General features: G+C 40.6%; 1 protein-coding gene and 1 pseudogene across 2 annotated transcripts in view; both read left to right on the top strand.

The window, feature by feature from the left end:
• The window catches only part of UNC5D (unc-5 netrin receptor D), a 644095-nt gene that overhangs the window by 535098 nt on the left and 81422 nt on the right, over positions 1-27575 (top strand). For both annotated transcript variants that reach the window (XM_078379744.1, XM_078379743.1), the window contains 2 exons: positions 2342-2719; positions 10267-10351. In XM_078379744.1, coding sequence (XP_078235870.1) covers positions 2342-2719; positions 10267-10351 — 463 coding nt within the window. The remainder of the gene's footprint in view (positions 1-2341; positions 2720-10266; positions 10352-27575) is intronic.
• LOC140701925 (U1 spliceosomal RNA) lies at positions 5493-5647 on the top strand (annotated as a pseudogene).

The raw sequence follows: 27575 nt of genomic DNA, 5'->3' as shown, positions 1-27575 counted from the left end.
GAGGGGGGAGTCCAAAACATTACTTACCTTATTCTCTGAAATAATCTAAATAATGCATTGGCTGATAATTGTTGAAAAAGTAATGGGTCATGGAAGAACTTTTCAGAGTCACGTTTGGAAACTGGACTTTAAAAGCCTGCAAACTACTGTACTTTCCAAGTTGTTGGGAAAGAGTTTGATTTCATTGCGACCACACTTCTGGTGCCAGTTTGGACTCTGTTGTTCTCCTGATATCATGATTTGATCCCACCTACAATCCAACCGCCTGCCTTGTTCCTTCTTCCTTACCCACATTCAAATCTGATTTAAGACATTGTGAGACTGTAATCCTAAACACACTTGCCTAGAATTAAGTCGCCAAAGAATATAATGGCTGGAATTCTGTTAGTGTAAGTCACACCACAGATTTCAGGCAATGTCATCAGTGGAAGCCATGCGTGTCCATTTTGGGAAATTAAAAGTTTCTCATCCTCCCCCGAAAGCTCCAGGAACCCCTAAGGTTTTCCTTCAGCCTCAGGCAGCTTTTGGGAACCACAAAAAGAAAAGGAGGATTTATTATTTATCCCACGGCAGCACTTTTTCTGATTTTAAATCATTTCCCCTCACCCTCTACAGCTCCCAAAGACTGTGCCAGAATTAGGGAATCTGGGGATCCCTAGAGCATTCTGTGGGGGAATGGGAAGATTTTTATTTCCTTAGAGCCATCTGTGGTGGAATGGGAAGATTTTCTTCTTCCAGCCATGCTGATGCTGGCGATGTCACAGGAAATCCATGGTGTAACTTATACCAACAGGATTCTGGTCACTGTGTTCATCAGGGATTTACTTCTGGGTAAGAGTGCATAGGAATACAACGTCACACTCCCTTCTTTATCGTAGTTCACTTTTGCTTCAGACTACAGCAGCGCCTTGCATGGAGAAACATTCCTTTGTATGAAAACAAATACAGTGTGTGTGCACACACAGAGACACACACACACATGAATACTGCCCAGTTGTGCTTATATACTGCCCGGTTGTGCTTAAAGCACTCTCTGGGCAGTTTATAATATATTTTTTAATTATGCCGGATACATATTGCCCCCACCCAGTGATCTGGGAATTCATTTACATCTGTTGGTATCAAACACTGACCATGAGCAGAGTTTTGGCTGCAATACTACTTTAACCGCTGTGCCACAAGGCTATATAAATAAAACTAACAAGTCAGGAAGATGGCTAAGCAAGGACCTTCTCTTCAATATCTAGTTTTCTGTGTGGAAGAACATTGCTCACTCATTATTTGGTACAAAAGAGCATATACTGTACTCAATTCCACAAGCTGCCACTTGAAATCTCAAATACTATTGCCAGTGTTTGGAAAAGTTACTTTTTGAACTAGTTGGGAAAATAAGGAAGGGGGGAGAAGAGAGGGAGAAAGACAAAATATTGTGATGCTTCAATACCTAATAATTTGTTTCAGTGTGAGCTTTTGTGGATTAAAAATCAGCTTTCTCAAAAGAAGTGGATTTTGCTGTACAAAAGCTCACACTGAAATTAATTCGTTTTTAAATGCCACAGTATTTTGCCCTTGTTCTTCCCCTTTCTTTTTCTTCCAACCTCCCCCCCCCCCGCTTTAATTTTGCCAGTATTCTGAGACTGATGAACATGACTGCCTTTTTGAAGCCTTTTGGATTCGGACTCCCGTGTTCTCCTGTTTGTTTCTGTTACATACTGGTCATGCTGTCTGGGGAACTCTCATAGTTGCTGTCATGATTCCACATGGCCCCTGATTGTTTCACCAACCAAAGAGCTCACGGTACGTGGCCCTCAGCTGCCACCAGTTGATTTCATCAACAATACCTTTTATTAATTATAGATGTCCAGGCCATATGCCATTTTAAAAGAACCAAATAGAAATTGTTTATTGATCCAGGTGGTGACAGAACAAGCAATGTTGTTAACTTTTAAACATTCTTCTTTACCCACCTTCAACCACCGTTCTCCCACCCAAACTCCAAAACTCTCTCAACTCTCTAACACTCTAATTCTCTATCTCAAAAACTTATCTAAACCTTATCTAAACACCTCCTCCTGCTGCTGAGTCTCTTAGACCTGGTGAGTCCGCCCCTCCAGCACTCCCATTGGTCTATGCAAATAGCATATGAATAGTCATGACTAGGGCGAACGCCACAGTTGCAAACAAAAAACCCTAATTTTTCCATGCACTGTGTATTGTCCAGACACAGACAATACCCAGTACATGGAAAGAACCAGGCAATTGTATAAGCAACTGTATATACAACACTTTCTACTGTAGTTAATAATGGTAACTGATTGCCTGATCAATTTCCTTCCATCAGGTAACTCCTTGCTTTTGAACTCGTCCATGCAGCCTGACCTGACCGTGAGCAGGACCTACAGTGGACCCATTTGCCTTCAAGATCCCCTTGACAAGGAGCTTATGACAGAATCATCTCTCTTCAACCCTTTGTCTGACATTAAGGTGAAAGTTCAGAGTTCATTTATGGTTTCATTGGGTGTGTCAGAGCGATCTGAATATCATGGAAAAACTCATTCTGGGACATTTCCACATGACAATAACAGAACCTTCAGCACCATACATGCAAAAAACAAACCTGCATACATCCAGAATCTTTCATCACTCTCCAAACGAAGTGAGATGAGGGCCACTGGTGTATTTGGCCACCTGGGAGGACGTTTGGGAATCCCCAACTCAGGTGAGTTGTTGCAAAAACTGAAAATGTTTGGAAATGCATTAGTTAGGACAGGGATGTCTTCTGCTTTCATATGAAAATGAAGTATGACAGGAAGTTACAGTATTTGCTCTCTCACTGGGGATAGTCAAACATATGAAGTACATAAACAAGTGACTGTGACTAGTTGACAGCTTGCAACTATAAGCACTAATAGCACACATTGTGTATAATAGATGCCTGTGCAGTTGAGCATAGCATCAGTTTCTGAATAACTCAATGAATTGGGACAGCTTTGTTGCCATTCTCTACCTGGGGGAAAAGATAGTGAAAGTTTTCTCTAACATGCTAGTATATCCACTGGATCAGACCAAGCCCCTGGAATTCTGTTTTGAAATAGTCAGCCATATGCTAGTAGGAAAACCACAAGCAATGCACCCTTCCCACTTTTATTTCTCCCCAGCAATACTCATTTGGTGACCGTTGGTAATCAACTTTTTGTTTCGCGTGAAACAAAAGTTTCTGTATAGTTCTCATGAACAATTATGGCCAGATCTTCCTACTGAATCTTCTTTCAAAGCTATCTGATGTACTACTTTTTATCTCAGTTTGTGATACTGAATTCCATTAACCAGTGAGGAAGATCCACTCTCGGATGATGAGACTACTTCCATTACATTACAGAGGCCAAAATCTTGTTACTCAGCTTTACGCAGTGACATCATCAGCCATGGCCATTTCAGGGGAAATAAATTTTCTGTTCCCCCACTCCATTTCTCCAAAATCACCACAACCAGGATTCCAGTCAGAGATTCATAAATTCAAAAGCACACTTTGTTGTAAATTCACTTCAGCCAATTTGTTGCACTTTTGTTTTCAACAGTAAAATACCAACAAAATTTCAAAAAGCAAAGACAAAAGAAAGTATATAAACTCCTTATCCTCATAGTGACCAGAGATGGGTGACAATTTTGTTTCACTTTAATTTTTTTTTCAAAAAAAGGTAGGAATTTACCAACATTCAGAACATTCAGGTATGAAAGAACGGCAAAGTGGAAGATTCATTCATTTCCTGGGGTGGGTCAGAATTTTATCTTGTGTGGGTGTTTTGTTTGCTTTTGTCAAAAATTAGGATGAATCATAAAATGAGCAAAATTACCATATTTTTTGCTCAATAAGACTCACCTGACCTTAAGACGCACATAATTTTTACAGGAGGAAAACAAGGAAAATATATTCTGAACCAAATAGTGTAATAAAATATTTAATAAACTATAACAGAATAACATTTGAACCATGTAAAGTCAACAGCAGTCAACAGTGGCATTAAGAACCATCACCACTGTCATTAACAAATGGAGAGACTTAAAGCTTTGTGTACTCTAGTTTATGTACCATAAATTTGTATACCATAAATTTAATTCAAGTACATATAGACCATTATCAGCCAGTGATAAGACCTATACCACTCTACCTATATTTTACATTTCCTTTCATCTACCTCCTCCCCATGCTTATAGAAATGTCTCAATGACAGATGAGATTGTTGTGCAACTCTGCCCAGCTACAGCTCAAGCCTATATTAAGTTAGAAATGGTTTGTCTGATTTGGCACTGCATTGAGAGGTCCCTTTTAGTTATGTGGAGGATAAATAGTGGAATTAAACTATTTAACAGCTGGTTTTCCTTATTTACTTTAGGTTATGCAAAAGAACAGGAACACAAAGCTTAACCTGATCCCATTCACCAGCAGTAGCACATGCTCAGCATAGGACCAAATCTCCATTTTCTGACATAATTGAATGTTTATAGCATGCAAGGCACAACAGGTTAGCCCGCACAAAGCCATGATCAATGTTCTTGACAAGCCAAAAAAACTGAATACAAACTATAGTAGCTGAAATCAGGAAGCAGGTACTGTAATCCAGTTAGAAGTCACGAGGCACAGTTAGTTTCCTTGCTGCAACACCCTTTGGAAATACATTCTCTATTAGATGCCCAGAACTAGTTGAAAAGTTTGCAAGTTGAATCCAAATTTCCCATAGAAATGCATTGAAAATAATTAATTCATTTTTATTGGGGGGGGGGGAGGTCAGAAACTTTAAAAAACTTAAAAGAAAGTCACTTACCAGGTACTGTAGACTGAGCCTGGCTCTTCACAGTGCCTTGGTAGACCCCAGAACAGCCAAAAAAGAGCCCCAAACAGCTAAAAGCCAGCAGGCAGATGGCAGACGGCAGCCATTTTCTACTCTTATCCACTCCTGCTCCTTTCTCCTCCCCTCTCCCCACCTAACAGCTGATCGGCGCTGGTCTGAACGGCTTCCCAGGCAGCTTTTAAAGAAAGTACTGGTATGCACGTTTCTACACAAGCAGGTTTCAACTCAAACAGAGCACATTTTCACCCAAGCACTAACCCCAAACAAACTGCTTTTAAACTAAATTTTACATTTTAAAATGACAATACCAGGCAGTCCCAGCTCTCTCTCCCAGCTCTCTAACTGCTTGGAATAGCAAGGAAGCAGACAAGCAGCCTCTTCACTAACTGAAAGTTTGAATTTCCCCGCTTTCCCTGCCTTCCCTGCCTATTAGGTATGCTAATATCTGTACACTGGAGGATTGTGAGAGGAACATCCAGCCCCTGATGGGGGTCCTGTGGGGCCTCCCAAAACACTGAGTAGCTCTCTTGGCCGCTTTCGGGACTGGGGCTGTGCAGCCCTGATCAGGAGGTGCAGCCGGGAGGTCACCATGCCTTTGGGGGACAGGGCACAGAAAGGGACAGGAGGTTCGGGGCCATTCCAACTCATACCTGGCAGGGGATACACCATGATCATCAAAGTGGTTTTCCCAGGGTGAGGCTCATCTATTGCACTTTGGATGTGCTGACCCCTGTGATTTCCCCAAATGTGGGAAAATCAACTGCCTAAGTGGAGGATTGTGTTTGTGGTTTTCCCTGGTCTTTCTAGAATCACTCTTTCCCCTTTGGTCCTTGGCTGTTTTCACTGCCTGCTGCCATAGGTCTGTTGGCCTTGCTGGTTTTCCAGGTGGGCTCCAGGAAGCAGATCCTGGAAAGCCAGCAGTGCAGAATGGTGAGGTCCAAACAGCAAGCAGTCTCTGGTGCCAGTTCAGAGGCCTCCCAGAATGGTAGTGGGAGGCTTCTGGGTGGTGGTTGAACCCTTTTTAAATTGTATTTGCTCCATAAGACACACATACTTTCTCCCCCACTATTGGGGGGGGGAGTGCATCTTATGGAGCGAAAAAATACGGTAAATTTCCAAAAAGACCATTCCTATGTTGCATGGAACTGAAATGGTGACACAGCAGTAAGCCTTCCTTCCTTCCTTCCTTCCTTCCTTCCTTCCTTCCTTCCTTCCTTCCTTCCTTCCTTCCTTCCTTCCTTCCTTCCTTCCTTCCTTCCTTCCTTCCTTCCTTCCTTCCTTCCTTCCTTCCTTCCTTCCTTCCTTCCTTCCTTCCTTCCTTCCTTCCCAAAGCTAACTGCTAGCTAGCGCAACATGTCAAAAATGAGAAGTTTGTCCTCATGTATTCAACGATTAGATGGTATAGTTTCTTTGCTCTATAAAATGAAGCTGCCTCTCTATCTTTTGGTAATACAGTGATGTCTCGCAAGAGACAGAGTTTTTCATAGGAATGCATTGAAATTTAATTAATGAATTCCTATGGGTGAAAATGTCAGAAACAAAAAAAGTCAGAACAAAATCACTTACAGTACCAGGTACTGGAGACCGAGCCCCGCTCCTCTCCGCTGTTTGGCACTGGGTTTCAGAGGCTTCCCGGGGCTTGCCCAGCACAGAAAAAGGCAGGGGGAAGGGCGGGAAATTCAAAAATGGTGCTTTTCCCCTGCCTTTTTCCATGCTGGGCAAGCCCCGGGAAGCCTCTGAAAGTAGGGAAGCCTCTGAAAGTAGTGCTGGCCATGGGGGGGTGCCCCTGGTGCCAGTGCCGCTTTCAGAGGTCCCCCACCAGTCCTCCCAGCACCATCAGAGGACTGGCAGGGGACCTCTGAAAGCGGCGCTGGCTCCCCCCGCCTCTTAGCTGTTTGGCGCTGGGTCTCAGAGGCTTCCTGGGGCTTGCGCAGCATGGAAAAAGGCAGGGGTAAAGGGCGCTTTTCCCCTGCCTTTTTCCATGCTGGGCAAGCCCCAGAAAGCCTCAGACCCAGCAGCAAACAGCTGAGAGGCGGGGGGCGGGGAGCGGAGATGACCACAAAGTGGCTGCCACCTCTCAGCTGTTTGGCGCTCTGGTCACACAGAGTTTGGCTGTTTCAGGGCTATCTAGGCACCGGGAGGAGCAGGACTCAATCTACAGTACCTGGTACTGTAAGTGACTTTGTTCTGACTTGTTTTCCTGACTTTTTTTCACCCATAGGAATGCATTAATTAAATTTCAATGCATTCCTATGGGAAACCATGCCTTGCAAGACAAAAATTTTTTTCCTCTTGTGAATCACCAAAAAACTCACAAGATGCTTTCGTCTTGCGAGTTTTTCGTTGCGCAAGGCATTTGTGTTGTGAGGCACCACTGTATAGGCTTTCTGCAGCTTTTCAATCATTGTTTTTTTACCCATTCACTTTCTTATGAATTTGAAAACTGTGTTTCAAACTTCAGCCTGGGGAATTACGGCATCTATAGTTCAATAAGTAACATTCTAAATTTCTCATTTAAAAAAAGGTCCACCCCAGAACAGAGCAAAATTATTTTTTTGACAATGTGAGCAGTTATTAAGATACCGGGAGCTCAGAACAATTTGAAAAAAAAGTAGGGATGCATGGCTAAATCATATGATTCTTTTTATTGTTATTATTCAAGGCACACTGGTTTTATATATTAACCATTACTTTCCCCTTTAAAATTACAGGATTGTTGCAGTTGCCCATACTCCTTGTCCGTGTCTTGGCCTTTCTATTATCCTCTGGCTTGCTCTTTATGTTACAACATCCTTACAGTTGTCCAATTCAACACTTCATTCTTAAATCTGGATCTAATCCTACCAGCAAAAGCCACAAATTGGGCAACTCAGTGACTCTAAAATGTATATATTTAATATAACAAATAAAGTGCCTGTTGTGTGCTGGGCATCTCATAAGTAGATTGATTGACTGATTGATTTCAGAGTTCTAGATCACATGAACAGTGCTGTGCATCATGTTGTTCTTCTCCACAGGATAAGAGTGTTGTTGCAGGATTTACATGATCTCCCACTGCGCATGTTCATTAAGAACCCCTGGGTAGGGCTTTATTGAACTCTTCATGTGGGGCCTTATTTAGCCCAAATGTCACCCCTTCTCCTAAACAGACTCTAGATTGACGGTGTTTAAAATTGACAAGTGTAACAGGTCAGGTGGTACCTGTGTGCTTGCTGCTGTATCAACTTGTCATATCATAATCTCTCTCTATCCTTTCTATGTGTTCACCACTCCACTAGTAGGCAGTGATGAAGGCAGCTTTCAATATTTAGATATAACATAAATATAAAGATTCATTTAAAAAACAGTAAAATGTAATTCAAATAAAGAATCATTAAAATGAAATAAAACTAAACATGACCATAATAACCATTACCATCAGTTAGATCAACAAATACAGTGGTGCCTTGACTTACAAACTTAATTGGTTCCGGAACTCCGGTTGTAACTCAAAATGGTTGTAAGTCGAAACACCTTTTCCCATAGGAATTCATTGAAATAGAATTAATCCGTTCCACCTGAATAAAAAAACCACCAACTCCCCCCCCAAAAAAACACTGGAAATGTGATTAATCCATTCTAGCTGAAGGAAAAAAAGAAAAGCAAAGCAAACAAACTATGCAAGACCCTTCGGAAATGCAAAAAAAGCAAAGCAAAAAGCAAATAAACCGTGCAAGACCCATTGGAAACGTAATTAATCTGTTCCTGCCAAAGGAAAAAAGAAAGCAAACAAACCATGCAAGACCCTTTGGAAATGAGGGAGGAAAAACCCAAAAAACAAAGACTGCAAGACTCATCACAGCACAGAAACATAACCCCCCAGCTGCAACCTGCTACAAAACTCACCCAGAACAGTTTTTAAAAAGCAGAAAGCAGCACCTTACCTTACCAGACAGTCTGAAGCCTCCTCCAATCACACACTCTCTAACTGTTAGGGCAAAAGAGCTACAAAGAAGCAGCCTCTTCACCACCAGTGGTTAGCAATTTGAACTCCCTGCCTTTTTCCCTGCCTTTTTTCTGTTCATAACTCGAACCTCTGGTCGCAGGTAGAAGCAAAATTTTGTGGCTGGAGCTGTTCATAACTCGAAATGGTCATATGTCAGGACACTCGTAAGTCGAGGCACCACTGTAGTTGAAATCCTCAAAATAATTTAAGAATATCATAAATTAATTTAAAAAACACGCGTCTACAAACTCTTCCTAGAAACAAACAAAATCGGAACTGTTTGCAGATCTGAGGGAAGCACATTCCACTGTCTGGAACCACGCAGGAGAAAGCCCTGCTTTACATGACTGTTAGGCAAGCCTCTGTATTTTTAAGCCTCTGTAATTTCAAGAAGGCCACCTTTGAAGAGCTTAGCCTCTGGAAAATTTCGTAACACGAAAGGCAGTCCCTGAGATAATTAGGGCCCAAGCTGTCTAACTCATCCAAGATTAAAATCAGCAACTTGAACTGGGTCCAGTAAGCAACTGGCAACCAATACAGGCCTTTCATTTCTGCAGTCATGTGATAGGAAACTCTGCAGTACTTAGGAGGCTAACTGATGCCTGTTGTATGAAGTGAATATTCCAGACCCTTTTTGAAGTAGTCAAGTCACAACGTAACTAAGGTGTGGATGACTATTTCTAAGGCAAATTGAATAAGTAAAGGTCAGAGCTGCACATTAAGCAGACTTGTGCAAAGGCACTTGACACTGCTTATCTGGAAATCCAGGAAATGTGGGAATACTCCCAGACTATGAACCTGACCTATCGTGGTGAGTGCAACCCATTCTGGAACAGGCTGAATCCCAATCCACAAGCCTGGCCTTCTACTGACTAGCTGCACCTCCATGTTGTTTACTCACAACCAGTTCTTTATCGAGCTCTGACAGCTTCCTGCTGAGAAATACTGGAGACAACACTAAATCCAGTAATGGACGTCTTAGAGCTTAGTAACACAGAAGAGATTTGCAGAAGTATTGACTGTGCTACAGACAACCTGTGCACATTTCTGAGATGTTTATTTCTTTGCTTGTTTGTTTCTGCATCTTTGTAATTCAGCACTGAACGTGGCTCTGCCGATTTCCCCACACTAATTCAAGTGTTCCTTCTGTACTCTGTGAGGTACTTTCTCTCCTGTATGTTCTGAATGCTTCACACAACAGAAACCTAATCTTATCTGAGACCTTGAAGTGTGATTGCATTAAAAATCCTGTGCATATAACCAATGATTATAAATTGGAATGTTAATACCATTCAAGATGATGGTGATGATTCATCTATTACAAGGGCATAGTCAAGCTATTATCTTCTTTTAGGCAGACAGTGTCCTGAGACTCAAACAAGCAGAGATTTAGAATGTCTCCTGGTAAATTTTGTTGCTGTTCTGTTCCAGGAGTTAGCCTGCTGATTCCTCATGGGGCTATTCCTGAAGATATGTCCTGGGAGATTTATCTTTGCATCAACCAAGGCGAGACCAGGTAAGATGGAGCAAAGAGCTCATGTATATTCTCACAAACTTCTAGAAGGAAAAGAAGAACAGAGCATTAAAGCAACCTTTAAGGCATTGTTGGGAGTCCACTGGCCTTGTTGTCTAATGCAACCATCCTGGAGTCTGTCCGGGGTCCAGAGATGGTTGTGTTCCCTTCCCTGGCTTTTACATGGGCATTCTTCTCCATTCTAAAAAAAAAAAAAAAAAAAAAAAGGAATGCCTCACCTAAGGCTTAGCTAGAGGCTGGCAATAAGCTCAAATATTCTGTCATTTTTTTGTCCCACTTTTCTGCTTTTGGCCCTGCCTACCACTGGAATGTGGTTCCCAGCCCATCTCTGGAATTGAATTTGATTCTTGGGAAAGTGCCTCACCCCATTCTTTTATTAAGGGATGGCCTGAAGGCCAAACCAGTTGTATTCCTGAAGCCTCCACCATGTGTCTGGAAGCTCTATGTGATCAGAAATCCCAACTGCATGGAAGACCCTACATCATGAGATCCAGCTCCCTCTTCAGACTTCTCTTTCTCCTGACCTTCCTACATCCAATGCCCCGTTTGGTTCTCCATTATTCCTTGCTACTCTCCACATCCCTGTTGCTCTTCATTTCTACTCCATATGCACAAGGCAGTATCACTGGAGGACCTTTCATTGATTTTTTTTCTTCTACCAACTATTTTTTGTAAAATAGAAATTTAAATGATTGGTGAAGAACATTTTCAGTGTGAAAGGCCAGGAAGAATCCACCAACCTGCAGTTTTCATTTCTGAAGAATGGATCTAGGCTAACGTGGGATCTTGTTAAGTTTTTGGGGAAGAGGAAGGCAGTAAAGATTGCTGAAGACAGCACAGCTTTCCAGTGTGTTCCCTGCCAGCTCAGAAGAGGGCAGTTAGTTGGAGTTAGAATCCTTTGTAAACAATGGTAAACATTACCACTGGACTGAAACACATTTATGCAAAAATAAGAATAGTTATTTTATTGGACTACAGCTCACCGAATGGGCCACCAGCCTGGTGACTGTTGTAATGCAAAAAGTAACTTTCCCCAGTTCAGGAGATAGAGAATGTTGTCCTCCAGTCTTCTATGGTACTTCTTGAGATTCCTGCTGCCCACTAAGACCAGCTTTCAAGGAGAGTGCTGCTTCTTGACTGTGGAATGAACTCCTCTCAGAGTTGCAGTCAGTTCGCACTCTTGTTTTTATGAAAGCTGCAAATACATGCCTCTTTAAATTTCCTTTTAAATTGTTTTACTGATCATGTTGATGATTTTAGTTGCATTGATTGACATGATTATGACAATTTATTCTTCAATTTGGTTTATTTATTTTTTTACCTGTCTAAAGTAGATTTAATGTTTTAGCTGATTTTTTTAAATGGAAATATGGCATATACCATATTTTTTGCTCCATAAGACGCATCTCTCCATAAGACGCACCAAATTTTTAGGAGAAGAAAACAGGAAAAAAAATCTGGGAATTTCGGCCTGCTGGGCCAGCGGGGGTGAGGGTGGGGGAAGCCTCCAAAGAGTCTGAGAGTGCCTTCCACTCTCCATAAGATGCACAGAACATTCCCCCACACTTTTTTTGGGGGGGGGAAGTGCATCTTATAGAGCAAAAAATACAGTAAGTTGATAAAATACACAATTAAATATCCATATAATGTCTCCCAGGCCAAGCTCTGATATAAGCCATAGACTCACCTGAAATGCCTATGGGAAAATGGGCCAATACATCTCCCTTTATCTATTTAATCCTAAAAATGGGAGACTCCCCTTCTCCCTTTTTTTGTTTTCAGGGGAGAGCAGACAGACAGGTTTGTCTTTATAGTGTCCCACTGAGACTCAATATTATTATTTTGAAAATCTGAAACTCATACTAGTTGTAATGTTAGAGACTACAGTCTAACTTTAAAATATTTCCTTTCAACATGACTTTGCTTACTTTATACTTCTCCCTTGAATAGCACAGGTCTGAGCAACACAGTTTTGGTTACACATGTTCCCCCCCAATAAATAAATAAATAAATAAATAAATAAATAAATAAATAAATAAATAAATAAATAAATAAATAAATAAATAAATAAATAAATAAATAAATAAATAAATAAATTTGGTGCTGCTATTCATCTCTAGGAACTGGCCTGAGAATGTGGGTCTTGGACTTATTGAGGCCCTCATTATCAGTTCAGTGGGTCCACCAGCCCCTGTTTTTGGCATGGCAGCTTCACATAGTAGCCAAGGAGGGTGCTGGGGCATGCCAAGAGGCAGACATGGGTTGGGAAAAGTAAAAGCAGAAAACTTTTTCAGGGGGAAGAGATCACACCTTCTTTTGTCCCCTATGATAGAGGCTTTTTTCTGTCCCTTCATTGGATTTTGGGGAGCATAAGAATTATGCACTGATTCCCTAGCATGGTTGAAGAGAGACGTATGCTTTCATTTGCTATTGAACTTTTGATCCTGTTGCATCTTAGACATTTCTGACTCTGTTGCTGTAAACCTGACCCAGAGAAAGTGCTAAACAAATACTGCATACACCATATAGGCATATAACATTATATATATAATGTGTACAGTGAAATGTAAATATATGTATGCATCTATATATGCATCTGTTAGTAGGTTTTATTATTATGTATGTTATTGTATTGTATTTTATTGTATTGTATTTTATCACTCATGTAAGTCGCCACGAGTAGACTTTGTCTAGAGGGGCAAGATATAAGTCCAAATAAAATAAAGTAAATGAACAGGGAGCCAGGGTACTGTTATAGTGTTGAACTAGGACTCAGAAGACCCACATTAAAATTCCCATCTGGCCATGGAAGCTTGCTGCAGCACAGCAATAGTAAACCATTCCTTGAATAGCTCACATATTGTGAAAACCCTACTATAAATTGGAAACAATTTGACAATACAGAACAACAATGTAAGTGAAGGGGGAATACCCAAAAATATTGTTCCTTATTTCTAGTTTGGATGTATTCCAGCAACTATCTGAGCCCACAAGCAAGTTACATTTATTGTGTTTGTGTGTAAATTTCAGTAAACCTGTAGCATAATTCCTTTACCAGAAATAAAGTTAAGATATTCCATAGGATCACTTTTGGCCTAGTGTATCTTAAAAATGGTTGCTTTCTTAGGGGAGGTGGGTAATCATGTGAAGCAGAGAGATTTAGTAAATTTTGTAGCTGTTCCTTTAGTAGGGGAAAAAAGCCTCCAGTGGCTCTCACTTTTCTTATAGCATCTAACTTTGGAAAAAAAATCAAGTGGTTTAGCCTTGGTTGGTTTTGTCTGGAACCTCAGGAAGTCTCAGTGTTTGTTTACTTTAAAGCAGGCTTGCTCACAGGGTAGAATTGGAGGGCAAATATAGCTTCATCTGTGAGTCTTTGCAGCCCATTGTGTTGACCTCAACCTCATTATGTATGGCCTGCCAAGTACAAGGTGGCCAAGAGATGTGAGTCAGTTGATTCAATTTGGCATTCATGCATGCATAGTATAACATTGCTCAGAGCAGCATATGACCTAAGCTGTGTGTCACCAGAGCATATGCAGTTTAAAATTTCTCTCCAGGGTCCAAGAAAGGGGATAGGGAATTAAAGGAATTAATTGTGGACCGGATGTTCCTAGCCTAACCTTATGTATTGGTGCAGTGTTGTGGTGGCTGCTACTGTTTTTCTTACATAATTTATCACGTAGACTACGTTATGTAGTCATTGAGAAATATGCCCAGTTGTCTTGCAAATCCTGTTTGTGTCAACGGATATTATTACATTCTTCAAAAAAAGCCCTTTGATTTATTAATGTGGGACATTGTGCACCTGTATCCATGATTCGAAATGCCAGAAAATATTGCTGCACAATATGCTGCTGACATTGCCAGTAGGAAAAAGTATGCCAAGCTTTACATAGCAAAGGGCAGACGGAATGTTGACAACACCAAAGGCAAAAGTCAAGATGGTCTACAGCAGTGGCTCCCAACCATGGGTCATCAGGAGTTCTTGGACTAAAACTGCCAGAAGCCTCACCACTAGCTGTAGTCCAAGAACATCTGAGAACCCAAGTTTGGAAACCACTGGTCTACAGGACACTTGTCTTGTGCTCACTACCATTCACACTTGTTGAAAAACAGCCCTAATTGCTCTGTATTTGGCTAAGGACTGGTTAACTGATTGGAAATAAAGGAGTCTGATTTCCCCTTGCTTGGTGTCACATTGTGAATGGAAGTGAGCAGAAGATGATATCCTGTAGAGTGACCATCTTGATTGGTGCCATGGATGTTGTCAACATTCAGGCTGCCCTTGGCTAGGTAAAGCTTGGCAGGAATATTAGATCATTTCCTGGCTTTTTGAATCATGGCTACAGAAGCACAATATTCCACATTCATAAACTGGAGGTTTTTGAAAAAGAATTGAACATTTCTTCCCTGTCTTTCTTGTATGTTTCAGCCTTAGTTCAAATCACTTGTTTGTAGTGCTGGCAAATACAGTGCTCATTCTTTTCTTTCTCTAGTTGCCCACAGGCAGCTGCAAATGACCTGTGTGGAATGGATTTATTATGCCCATTATCATTACTACTACTGTTTACAAGATATGGGACACATAAAATTGCAGCCATCCAATGTAGTTAAATCAGCTCCAACAATGCGCATTGTATTGTCAAGCTTTTCTTAGCTCTGCAGTGATGATGTTCTGTTCAAGCTGCTAGTAGGGGAATAATTTACAAGGGGTAATTGACCAAAGTATTTCTCAACTCTCCTTTTGCTGCAACAACAGTTCTTGCTGAAGGGTCCTGTTACTAGATTTTTACACCCTGTTATTAAGTGTTTTGTTTCTTTTAAGCAACACAGCACTGTGCTTCCCGGTTTAGTTCTATCCTGCTTGGTTATTTCAATGGATCAAACAAAGGTTTAGTGCCCAGGGAAGAGGGAATACAAATACTGTCTTAAGAGCACCCTTCGTTATTCTTTCATATATCTCTGATCCTCACAACGTGTTAGGAAATGTGAAACTCCAGCAGTGTTGCTGAGATTCCTCTCTTATGAAACAACAACAAAAACAACTACTTGGAAGCTGAAGCAAAAAATTATTCTGCTTAAAATAAATATTTAGCTTCAGTAAATAGAAAAGCTAACTAGATGCCTCAGGCAGTATTAGGAAGTGTATGTGTGTGTGTGTGTGTGTGTGTCCATGCATACACAGACGCATGCACACAGACACGTGCTGAGAGAGAGAGAGAGAGAGAGAGAGAGAGAGAGTTGTCATTGAATTTTGATGCCTGAAGATACTTTTCAAAACTTAATCTGCAACCCCTCCACTTCTGAGAGGAGAGCTCCTCTGTGAAACCTTTCATATTGCAACCCCATCTGTTGCTGTTGCTTTTTGATCATTTTCAGTGAAAGATTAAGATATGTGAAGGGAAAGAGGCAAGAACACAAGGCTGATCCCAGCTGTTTCATCAGCAAAAGCTTGGGAGAAGGGAATTAAAATGGGTTAATTAAATAGGAGCACATATTTTGTCTGCTTTTTTTATTACTTCTGTGGGATAAGAGCAAGCCAGACCAAAATAATTGTCATAGCGAGATTCACTTTCTGAGATGTGAAAAAAAAAAAAAGAAAAAAAAAGGGGGAGGGTGGAATCAAACAAAAGCAAATTTTAATCAGAATATACCACACAGTCTTTCCTTTTCAAATAGTTGAGAAAGATGTGATATACTGTACTGACTCTTTTAATACAAAAGGTAGCTATATTTTCCAGTGGCATTCATGGCACCTCATGTTGGTGCGTCTGGAACAGAAGGACAGGGCTGCTGTTTCTAGCTCCTATTTTGCCTAACATGTACAGCAATGACTAACCCTTTTTTAAAAGCACCAGATTTTTTATTTATGCTGATCTCAAAGTTGCTGCTTATTCAGACAGCTTTCAGATGGTAGAACAATTTCTAATAGATGCATTAGAAGAACATGGTGCATATTAGGATAGAAATCACCTTAAATCCAACATTCTTAATATTCACATATATGCCTTCCATCTGAGATATATGCAGGCATCTCAGAAACTTCAGTTTACCTTGGAGGACATTCAATTAGATCCCCAAATATCTAGGTGTTGCTTTGGATAGTACTCTGACCTATAAGAAGCGCTGAAAATAAGTAAACGGTCTGCACAAAGAACAATATTCTTTGAAAGTCATCAGCAACCAGTTGGGGCACACAATCACAGCACAAAGAACTACACAGCTTTGGCCCTATGCTGCTTTGCAGGCTAATACACCAGCCCAGTGTGATATATATAGTTCAACCCATGCAGAACTGGTAGATTCCTAAAGACAACCCCATGACTATAGAATCATTACTAGATTCTTGAAGACAACCCCATTAATAAAGTAGTTACCTAGCAGGCATTGCAACCGGTGACACAAAAAGGTGTAGCAAGTAATACTGAAAGGCTCAAAGCATCTAAATCAAATGAATATATATTATCTGGCTACCATCTCACCTTACCAGATTAAAAACAAGGAAAAGTTTTTTGACAACATCTTCAAAACCTGAATGAACAGCAGAGGACAGCAGAACAATGGTGTGGGAATTAAAAACGACTCACCTCTTAAAGTAGCTGGAACTCCAGGAAAGTCTAGCTGTGCTCACAACAGAGAACTGGGTTACTTCATAGGCTATGGAGTGGAGTTGGCAGAACCAGCAGCCTCTCCGCGAGGCGTAGAGCTGCCAACACGAGGCTGCTTTGCCCGCCCATTTGGATTGAGTGAAACATCGCAAGGTTTGGGTGCACAGGCAGGACAGAAGCCTTTAAAAGGGCTGCCTGCCCAACATCGCCCTCTTTGTCTTTGCAGTTGGCCCTCCTGCCCACCCTGTATAGTAAGAGTGAGATTAACTGGTCACTTCGGGGGCAGATGGGAACTTTTGACTCGCACCTAAATTGGCCCTGGGTGCGAATGGCTTTTTGCCCATCCCATTCTTACTAGCGAGGGCAGCGGTGGTAGTTTAAAAGATGTTGGCAACTTAAATAGGTCACAGTGGCGGGTAGTGCAAAAGGAATAGGTTATAGTGAGTTCAAAAGGGGGCAAGCAGGGGGTGCCGGGCATCCCTCCTCTCAGGTTAGTATTAGCAGAAGTTAGCTGAGGGGAGGGGAAGCAGGATACTCTGGTTACTTTATGTCCAAGGGCATGCTGTATGGTAGAACAGCACACTTGAAGAATAGGAATTCACTGAAGCGAGGTCTGGACCGGAAAGTCCTGGCAGACTTCGGGGACAGACCAGAATTTGCACTATGGTAGGCCCCCTTGTGAAAGGGGAATTAAAGTTTAAAAGTTAATAAAATTGTGGCCCAGTTACCCCATGTCATGTGTCTTGTCTCTATTCCAGGCTGGGCGGGCAAAGTAAACCTAAGAAAAGTGGGGTAAAGGTTTGCGCTGACACTCCTTTAAAAGTGCGGAGAAGGACAGGCAACTTCACACTTAAGTCAGTGCCCTTCTATGTTCTTCAACATGTCCCATGTAAGACTTGATGTTAGCTGCCTCCAATGCTCTTGGTGTTGCCCTTTATTTGGTTTAAATTATATTATAGATTTATTGATTTTACCGTGGTGCTTCTGACACAAATAAAGGGGGGGGGGAGAAAAAGCTAGATCTTTTTTAGCTGTAGTACAGGACATGCGATACCAATTTTGTTTGTGGCTTCCAAAAAGACTAGCTAACATGGCCTGGATTTCTCCCAGCAAATATAACTATATAGTCCCAGCAAGTTAGATTCTTGTGAGGCATACTACACATTACTTTAAAACTAGTAATTAGAGGTGAAGGAGGAATTGTGGTAGATTTGACAGTCTCAGTATATTACAAGATGAACCACACCCTTCTTAAAAATCCCACTGCTTTCAAGAATTGCAGGTGGTTTGAAGAGATAAAGTGTGCTAAAAATAATGCACACTTAGAAAAACATTTTTTAAAAAAACATTATTTATAATTACAAAACAAGACTAAAGAAAATGTTCATACACTCAGTGTGCTCCCCTGCACCGGGACCAATGGAGATATTCTATTGCTTTCCTTTTACGAAGCCCCCTTCCCCTTCCAGAAATACATTGACTCTTGTGAAGGTGCACAACTCTTCCCCTTTGTTAGTACAAAAGCAATAAATTATCCCCATATACATACTGTATTTTTATTTGATATTCCTTTTCTTACTTTGATATTGCAATTCATCATTATTAGCTATATTCCACAAAACAAAGGTTAAGCAGACATACAGTTGAGGAGGAGAGAGGATCAATATATTTTAATCACAGAAAAATAAATGTGCACTAGCTAAAATGTGTGGATGAATGCACACATATGACAAATGTGATAGGAATGCATATGAATTTCTATGCAAAAAAAGAGGTTTAGTTATAATGGTGGAAAAAAAATCTTGTGCCAAATGCTATGGAGAAAGATGCTTTTAGAAATTCAGCATTTTTTCTCCTCAATCATAAAAGTACCAGTAATGTCCTTTCCACTACCAGTCTGTAATGGACACTATCATGTGAGGCAGCATGCTTTATCTTTATCTCCTAAGTTAGCAAAAACTAGGATTGTAAAGTAGTATTGTTGGAGGCTTTGTTACAACTCTGACCATAGCAAGATTGTTCTAAACATTTTTTGCTGCTGTTTCTTCAGACCTGTTTGAGAACAGTCATTCCCTGAAGGCAGAATGGTAGACCTGTCGCTGACATTTACCACTGCCCTGTAATATATCAATCTTCACAAAATCATAATCTTTAGTCCTCACTGTAGGGGACTGCATTCAGAAGAATTGTTTATGGCATGAAAAAAAAATAGCTACAAGTCACTTCTTGAAGACATTGGCATTATAGAAAATGGAGAAGAAAAAAGATCAAAAATCAAGTCACAGAGTTGCTTTTAGAGGTTTCAACTCAACATGAAATAAGAAGATGGCTTCAAAGCATGCAAAGGCTTTAGGCCAACATTCAGGAAAAAAACTGGCCAAAGATGTATCCATGGAAGTTACATTTTAGAGTAATAACATGGCTGATTTTTTTTCCCTGCTGACATGTTGTCCTAGTGACTCATTTTATTGTTGGGTAGAATGAGATAGCAAGAAAAGGGAAGTAGCACTACCTTGCTTCTTGCCTCAGAATGAAGAGTGCAATAGTGTGGCATCATTTCCTGTTGTTTGAAGTTTTATACAAGTGTCCAAAAATTAGGACGTGGTGGCGCTGTGGGTTAAACTGGGACCTCTGTGCTGCAAGGTCAGAAGACCAGCAGGCGTAATATCGAATCCACGTGATGGAGTGAGCTCCTGTCGCTTATCCCAGCTCCTGCCAACCTAGCAGTTCGAAAGCATGTAAAAATCTGAATAGATAAATAGGTACCACCACGGTGGGAAGGTAACGGCGTTCCATGTCTAGTCGTGCTGGGCACGTGACCACAGAAACTGTCTATGGACAAATGCTGGCTCTATGGCTTGGAAACGGGGATGAGCACTGCGCCCTAGAGTTGGACGCAACTGGACTAAATGTCAAGGGGAACCTTTACCTTTTACCAAAAATTGGTAATTGTGCACTTGCACACACACACAAAAAATCTCTTTTAAACCAATTTTTAAATACCTTGCCCTCTCACTACAAGAGGGAAAACATCTTCCTTTTCCATTAAGTGTACAGGGATACGGAATCTGAATCCCTAACACATACTTGTGATACATTTACATAATGGATGGTGGAAGTGTGCTTTCTGGGCCACCTCTTGTAGCCCAAATGTGACCCCCCCAACACTCCTATCAGTTTTTTTTCCTTGAAAATTGTTCAAATTACTCCAGAATACTCTAGGAGATGTGGGGAGACAATTTTGCCATGTTTTTTTTATGGGAAACACCCTTCCTGCATCATTTAAAAAACATGTCACTAAAGGCTTTTGGTTTTTTTAATTCTGTGTGTGTGTGTGTGTGTGTGTGTGTGTGTGTGAGAGAGAGAGAGAGAGAGAGAGAGAGAGAGAGAGAGAGAACTATTAAGGGAGTGGGGAAAGGGGGCAGCTGTCCATGGATACCAGGATGGATGTGTACAGCCCCCAGTCCAATTACGCAACAAGCAAAAGAGAGAGAAAGCATGAGTACAATGTGTGCCGTATGACTTTGTACAATATCTTAAGAGGAGGACAGTGCATCCATGCTAGGATCATGTTCAGAGGCACCAAGGACATTGCCCTGCTGAGTGCACTTCCAGTGCAGCCAGTCAACAACAGGCAATGCTTGTTATGGCACCAGGCTCATGGACAATAGGACCAGTACTGCGGGGGAGAAGGGGAAACACTTACAGCACTAATGGATTGTGTACAGCCTTGATGCTTTGGCATTTAGCCTTTATTTCTTGCCAAGGATGCTGAATGCTTTGAATAGAAACAGTTGGAAGCATGGAACAGCATGAACAACACCAACAGAAAATAATAATGAAGGCAACTGCTGCTCCTGTTTGCTTAGAAACATCTTCCTAGTGATTCATCAAGGCCAGTGCTGCTCAATATTGGCAAGTTATGGTAATCTTTCAGAAGAAAATAAAGAAGAAAAAATGTTTTGAGCACATTTGCTTGGAATGGTGCATAATAACACGAGGAAGATGTGCTTCTCTGTTGCTCAGGGCACCCTCTGTTAAGGATATGAAAACCTTCAGTCTCCATTGTGTTTCTCTAAATCCCACTTTCATTCTCACTCTATCTATGTTTCATATCCAGTTGGGAGGCTTTGTTCTTTTTTCTTGTGTGAATCTTATTTCAAAATTAGCACAAATTTTATTGCATGTGTTTTGTACATGTTCACACTGGGAAAAGTGTGTTTATGTGAATTTTTAAATAATATGTGGTTTTAGCTATTCACCTTTTCTAAAAGGTACATATGATTTGGGTCACATTTTCTTCATCTGTAATACACCATTAAGACTTGCAAATGTGTGGCTTTTTGAAGCAAGGTGCACTTTGTATTGCAATAAATGTCAGGACATGCAACAGTGATACTTTTGTGTTGTAGCCCACTGCAATTGTTTTCCAGTTTTGGGCTTAAATCAGTTTTTATGCTGGTGGAGCAAAAACCTGAATTGGCATAATTACACTGCATTACAGTGTTGCTGAATGCTGGATAACTTTGTGGTTTAAGTATCTGGCTGGGTAACCAAAAGTTGGGAGTTCAAATCCCCACTGTGCCTCTTTCACAGGGGCTGGGCTTGATTATCTATAGGGTCCCTACCAGCTCTGCAGTTCTAAGATTTTGAACTGCTGGATAGCTCATGGTTTAAATATCTGGCTGTACAGCCAGAGATTGGGGTTTGAGTTTCCCACTGTACCTCCATGACAGGAGCTGGACCAAGGTTCTATAGGGTCCCTTCTAGCTCTGCAGTTCTAAGATGATGATGATTTAAAGCACCCATATGAGGTCATGGTCACCATTGTGCAACTGAAAAAGGCAAAAATCGCTCACTCACACAGTGGGATATCAGATGTCTCCTTGGGCAAACTCAGAAAGGCACAATCGGTCGTGCAAACATGAGCTGTACATGTGTAATAACACCTGTCCAACTCTCATGTTTGTTTGTTTTTACCCTGCCTTTCTCCTTAAAAGGACCTAAGGCAGCTTATATTGTTAAAAAGATAATATTTAAACATTAAAAACAGTAACTATACAAATGTATTAAAAGAATTAAACAGGCATTATGTTAATATAACGGGACGTGGTGGCGCTGTGGGCTAAACGGCAGAAGCCTCTGTGCTGCAGGGTCAGAAGACCAGCAGTCGTAAGATCAAATCTACGCAACGGAGTAAGCTCCCATCGCTTTGTCCCAGCTCCTCGCCAACCTAGCAGTTCGAAAGCATGTAAATGCGAGTAGATAAATAGATACCACCTCGGTGGGAAGGTAAAACGGGGCTCTGTAGTCACACTGACCACGTGACAACGGAAAACTGTCTTCGGAGAGGCGCTGGCTCTATGGCTTGAAAAACGGGATGAGCACCGCCCCCTAGAGTCGGACATGAGTGGACTAAAAATGTCAAGGGGAACCTTTACCTTTATCTTATGTTAATATATACAACATCTGACATTATTAAACTTTTTCAAAACTCAGCTTAGATCTTACCACTCTGAAAACCCTGAAATCAGGCCTCATTACCTTAAAAATGCTCAGTCTCATATCTTTTTGGAAGCTAAACAAGGTCAGGCCATTTGGAAGGATGAAAGACCACGAGGAAGTTCCAGGTGAAGGGATGGCAATAATATATCTAAATTCCTTGTGTTTATTGATTTTTGGCACTTTCAAGAAGATGAGACCACTTATTTGGGAATTTTTAAAACTCATTGCTCAACAAGAGCAAAAAAAGAGAGTTCCTTTTATCTCCTCAAGATTTCTGTAATTTGCATAAAATGTGTCTATTCTGTCTCTATGAGAAGTAAGCTACACATGCTGATCAAGTGTTGACTGATGCTTCATCTATGGACCATTCCAGATGTCGGAATTTGGAGTGGTCTTGGTTCACACTTAAAAGGTTCTTATCTTCAGTGTGATTTTTTAAAATCTCTCACTTGAGTGTACTTTCTGTTTGTTAACCTAGCATGGTATTAGAATTGCCTTGTGTCAGTTCGGGAAATATTTTTGAAAATTTCTATGAAAATAGGGGATTTGTCTATCCTCTCTTTTTAATGTCAGAACCCACCTAATACATCTCATAGTCGTCACCTCAGAATATCGATCTATATGCATGTCTGGACAGGCCCTATGTTTCAGATTCTTGATTGATGCTGCAGTCATTTTGGACAGTTTGAAAAACTCACACTGTTTGGGAATTAAATGATTTTGGTGTGTGTTTTTAAAAATGTATTATTCATAAGAAATGTTTTCCCCCATGCATTCTATCAAAAGTCTCAGGGAATTCATCTCCAATCTCACTGGTGAAAAGAATTCCATACCTCGATAGCAAAGAGTACAGAGACATTCTCTCAAATGGCAACTTGGAAATATTTATCCACAGAGGAGAGGAGAGCAGCATATTGTAAAAAGAAACATTGAGATACCATTTTGGCATAGCAGTTAGAAAGCGGAATAACTTTTGCACAGTATCCTTAGATGCAGTGGCAGAGCAGAGAAAAATAAGCAGCTTCACCCATAATGTAGAGAAGAATAGACAACTTCACACCTATGTCAGTGTACGTTGTGCCCCTCAACATGTACTGTGCAAAACTTGGTACATAGTTTTAGTGTTGTTCCTTATTGGGTGAACATCTGATTTTTTTTAATTGTACTGCGAACAGCTGAATATAGGGGTTCAGTGGTGCCTCGCTTAATGAGCGCCCCGGTTAACGACGAAATCACATAGCAATTTGGTTTTTGTGATCACAAAAGCGATCGCATTGCGATGTTTTAAATGGGGAAAAATTGCTTTGCGATGATCGGTACCGTGTTTTGCTTACCGATTTTCGGATAGCGATGTTTTCCCAACAGCTGATCGATGGTTCCAAAATTGCCACTGGGTAAAAAAACATGGCCGCCCGCTGTGTTTTGGGACTGATTCCTTGCATACCGGGCAGCGAAAATGGCTGCCGTATGGAGGATTTTCGCTTAAAGGTAAGTTTTTTGCCCATAGGAACACATTGAAGGGGTTTTCAATGCATTCCTATGGGCTTTTAAAAATCGCTTAGCGATGTTTTCGGTTAGCTGCAATGTTTGCTGCACCGATTAACATCGCTAAGCGAGGCACCACTGTATTCCTGAAATACTAGCAATAAATTATCATTTCATAATGAGGAATCTTAGAGCAGGTGAATATGGTCTATTCCTTCCAGAGAAGACCAGTTTATCCTTGTGTCTTCAGGGTGATTTGGAATAATACATTTTTAAAAACAAACATAGCCACTCTGGGCTCAACTGGAAGTGACATTAAGTGTGTCTTTGCATTTCACATATTTTCCTTCCTTTGGCAGATAAAGCCTGTTCTATTCATTTAGGGTTTCAGGCAGTGTGAAGGATTTTTTTTTTTAAATTCTTAAATGCTCTGAGTGCCATCATTGGGGGAAAAGGCGGGATACAAATCCAGTGAACATAATATAGACCAAGAACAGTGAAGAATGCTTCCTGAAATGCTTTATGCCATCAGTTTAGGCTGCCTCGGTATGATAAGAGACATCAGTGAGGAATTTGCAAGCCCCAAAAGAGACTAGAGGCACTATATTCTGTCACATTTTCTGTTATTCCTATAAAGTATCTGCACAAAACTAGTGTCTTCTGAGAGACCAAATATACTTATGTTCACACACAAGCAAGCAAAGCACAGACAGATAGATAGGGTGACTGTTCAAAAAATGGAAACAAGGTGCATCTATTTTAGTTCTGTATAACGTTTGCAATAACAGTGTTCTTGTGAATATGAAAACTCATTCAGACCAATAGGAAAAATACGACAAGAAATGTGATTTCTCTCTTTCTCTCTCTCTCTTTGCATGCAAGAATGAGACAGGTTAGGATTTACATAAATACATTTATAAAAAATCCAAACAGAGCTGATAGTGCTCAGAACGATGGCGAGTAAGGATTTATCCTTTTTCTTCCTTGCTGTGCTGACATAAATTATTTTTCTAAAATGGCTATTTGAGTTGGGAGGGAAAGCTGGCATTGGGACAAAGATACATGAATGAGTGTGAAAAGACCGGTGACTTTAGGTGCAAGTGTACATATTAATATTAGCTCGTACAATCACAGTAAAGGTAGATATTATTAGGCTACAACATTAAATTGAGAATCTCAGGGGGAAGGCACATTGAAATGTTGGAAGATTATGAACATATCCTTACAGAGCTTGAAGAATTAGAAATCAGATTCTAACAGTGTGGGGAAAAGTAAAGCCAATTTAAAGTTATAAGCTCATCTATCTGTCCCCACCTCCCAATGCTTCAAGCTTCATTGGCAACAATTTGTTTCTTTCAAATCTTATAACCAAATATAATGCTTCTTACATTGGAAGGCACTCATTGTTTTCTCTTATGTTCATTTTTTAAAGCATATTTCAGCTCTGCACTGTTCATGTGCAACATGTGTGGCAGAAGTGGTCAATTTTGGGGAAAAAGATGAAACCAGGAATATAGCATTGGTGTATAATTGCTGACAATGGTGAATTATGCAAATATTGTCCTAAAAATGAAGCACCATTGCATCTTGAATGAGGGTACAAGAAACCACAGAATTATTCTCCTTATGAAACAGTAAAATATTTTGTGGTGCTGTCAACAAGAGTACAGTAAAGTTCGGGCAGGGTATTACATTAATTGAGGAACATTGTGTAAATAACAAACAATGATGATGGTTTGTTGCAAAGACTTTTAAGAATTAAAATCACTGGCACATTTAAAAACAGCTAGTCATTCTGTGCTCTGTGTGTGTTTGTGCACGCTTTGCTTTTGAAAGGGAATATTAGAATCATGGAGTTGGGCGGGGCCTACAAGGCCTCAGGTCCAGCCCCCCGATCAATACAGGAATCCAAATGAAAGCATACCTGACAGATGATTGTCTAGTTTTCTCCTGCATGCCTCCAATACTGAAGCACTCACCAACTCTTGGGGTGATTGGTTCCATTGCCATACAGTTCTAAAAGTTGGGATTATTTTTCCGGACAATCATCTAAAATCTGGCTTCCTGTAACGTGACCCTTAATTCCTTAATTACATTATCTGCACTCTGGAATGAATGATAACAGATTTGTCCCTCCTCTTTATGACAACCTTTCAAATATTTGAAAAGTGCTATCATATCACCCCTCAGTCTTCTTTTCTGAAGGCTAAACATGCCCAATTCTTTCAGCCTTTCCTCATAAGGCTTGGTTTCCAGCCCCCTGATCATCCTTGTTGCCCTCCTGTGAACTTGTTACAAATTCTCAGCATCCTTCTCGAAGTGTGGTGTCCAGAACTGGACACAATACTCAAGGTGAAGCCTAACCTATGCCAAAGAGAGGGGAATTAGTACTTCATGTGATTTTGAGACTGTACTTCTATTAATGCAGCTTAAAATAACATTGACCTTTTTGCAGCCATGTTGCACAGTTGGCTTATATTCAGCGTGTGATCCCCCAAAAAATGCCTAGATTCTTCTTGAATGAAGTATTAACAAGCCAGTATTCTCCATCTTGTAACTGTGCTTTCGCTTTATTTTTCATAGGTGTAAATATTTTAATTATCCTTGTTAAGTTTCATTCTGTTGATTTCAGCCGAGTGCTTAGGCCTATAAAGGTATTTGTGGCTGTTTTTCCTGTCTTCCAGTGTATTAATTTTTCAACCCAATTTTGTTTTAATCCGCAAATTTGAGAAGTATTCCCTCCACTGCCTCATCAAAGTCATTAATAAAAGTTTTGATGACCCAGGACTGAGCCGTGTGGTGCTCCCACTTGTTACTTCCTACTAGTTTGACAAGTAGCCATTGATAAGCAATCTCTGTGCATGCTTCTATAGCCAACGATGTAGCCACCTGACAGTCGTTTTATCTATCTCACTTCTAGTTGGCTTGCTAATTAGAATATCTTGGGACACTTTGATAAAGGTTTCACTGAGGTCAAGGTAAATTTCATCTACAGCATTTCCACAGTCTACCAGCGAAATTTCTGGATAAAAAAGTGAGATAAGATAAGGGTGGCAGGATTTGTTCTTGACAAATATTTATTCACTTGATTATTACTGCATTTTTTTTCAAGGTGCTTGCAAAGTGACCACTTTATAACCCGCTGCATAATTTTCCATGGGATTGATATGAGGTTGTCTGATCTGTAGTTCACAGGTTCTTCCTTTTTAGCACATAGGATCATTGTTTGCCCTGTTCTAATCATCCAGCATTTCACCCATCCTCCATGATTTCAAGAAAATAATAGACAGCGGTTTTGAAAGTTCTTCAGTCAGTTCCTTCCTGCAACATGAACCTTAATTCCTTAATTCCTCTTGTATGCAGTTCATTAGGCCCTAGAGCTCTGAACTCCTTCGGAGAAATGAGGCATTTTTTGACACTTTGTTTCTCAGTCTTCATAATTCCTGACACCATCACTCAAACTTTATACTTGCCATGAAGGCCATAGACAATTTTTTGGGATAAAACCATGCTAAAGTAGAAACAGAGAGCTTCTGCTTTTTCTTTCTCACCTGTTATCATTTTTCCACCCCCACCTAGTGTGCATCTACATGAAGAACTGTTAAACA

The sequence above is a fragment of the Pogona vitticeps genome, chromosome 8 (assembly GCF_051106095.1).
Source record: "Pogona vitticeps strain Pit_001003342236 chromosome 8, PviZW2.1, whole genome shotgun sequence".
Taxonomy (NCBI): Eukaryota; Metazoa; Chordata; class Lepidosauria; order Squamata; family Agamidae; genus Pogona; species Pogona vitticeps.
The sequence above is the reverse complement of the archived record's forward strand: the minus strand, read 5'-3'. Positions and strand labels throughout refer to the sequence as shown.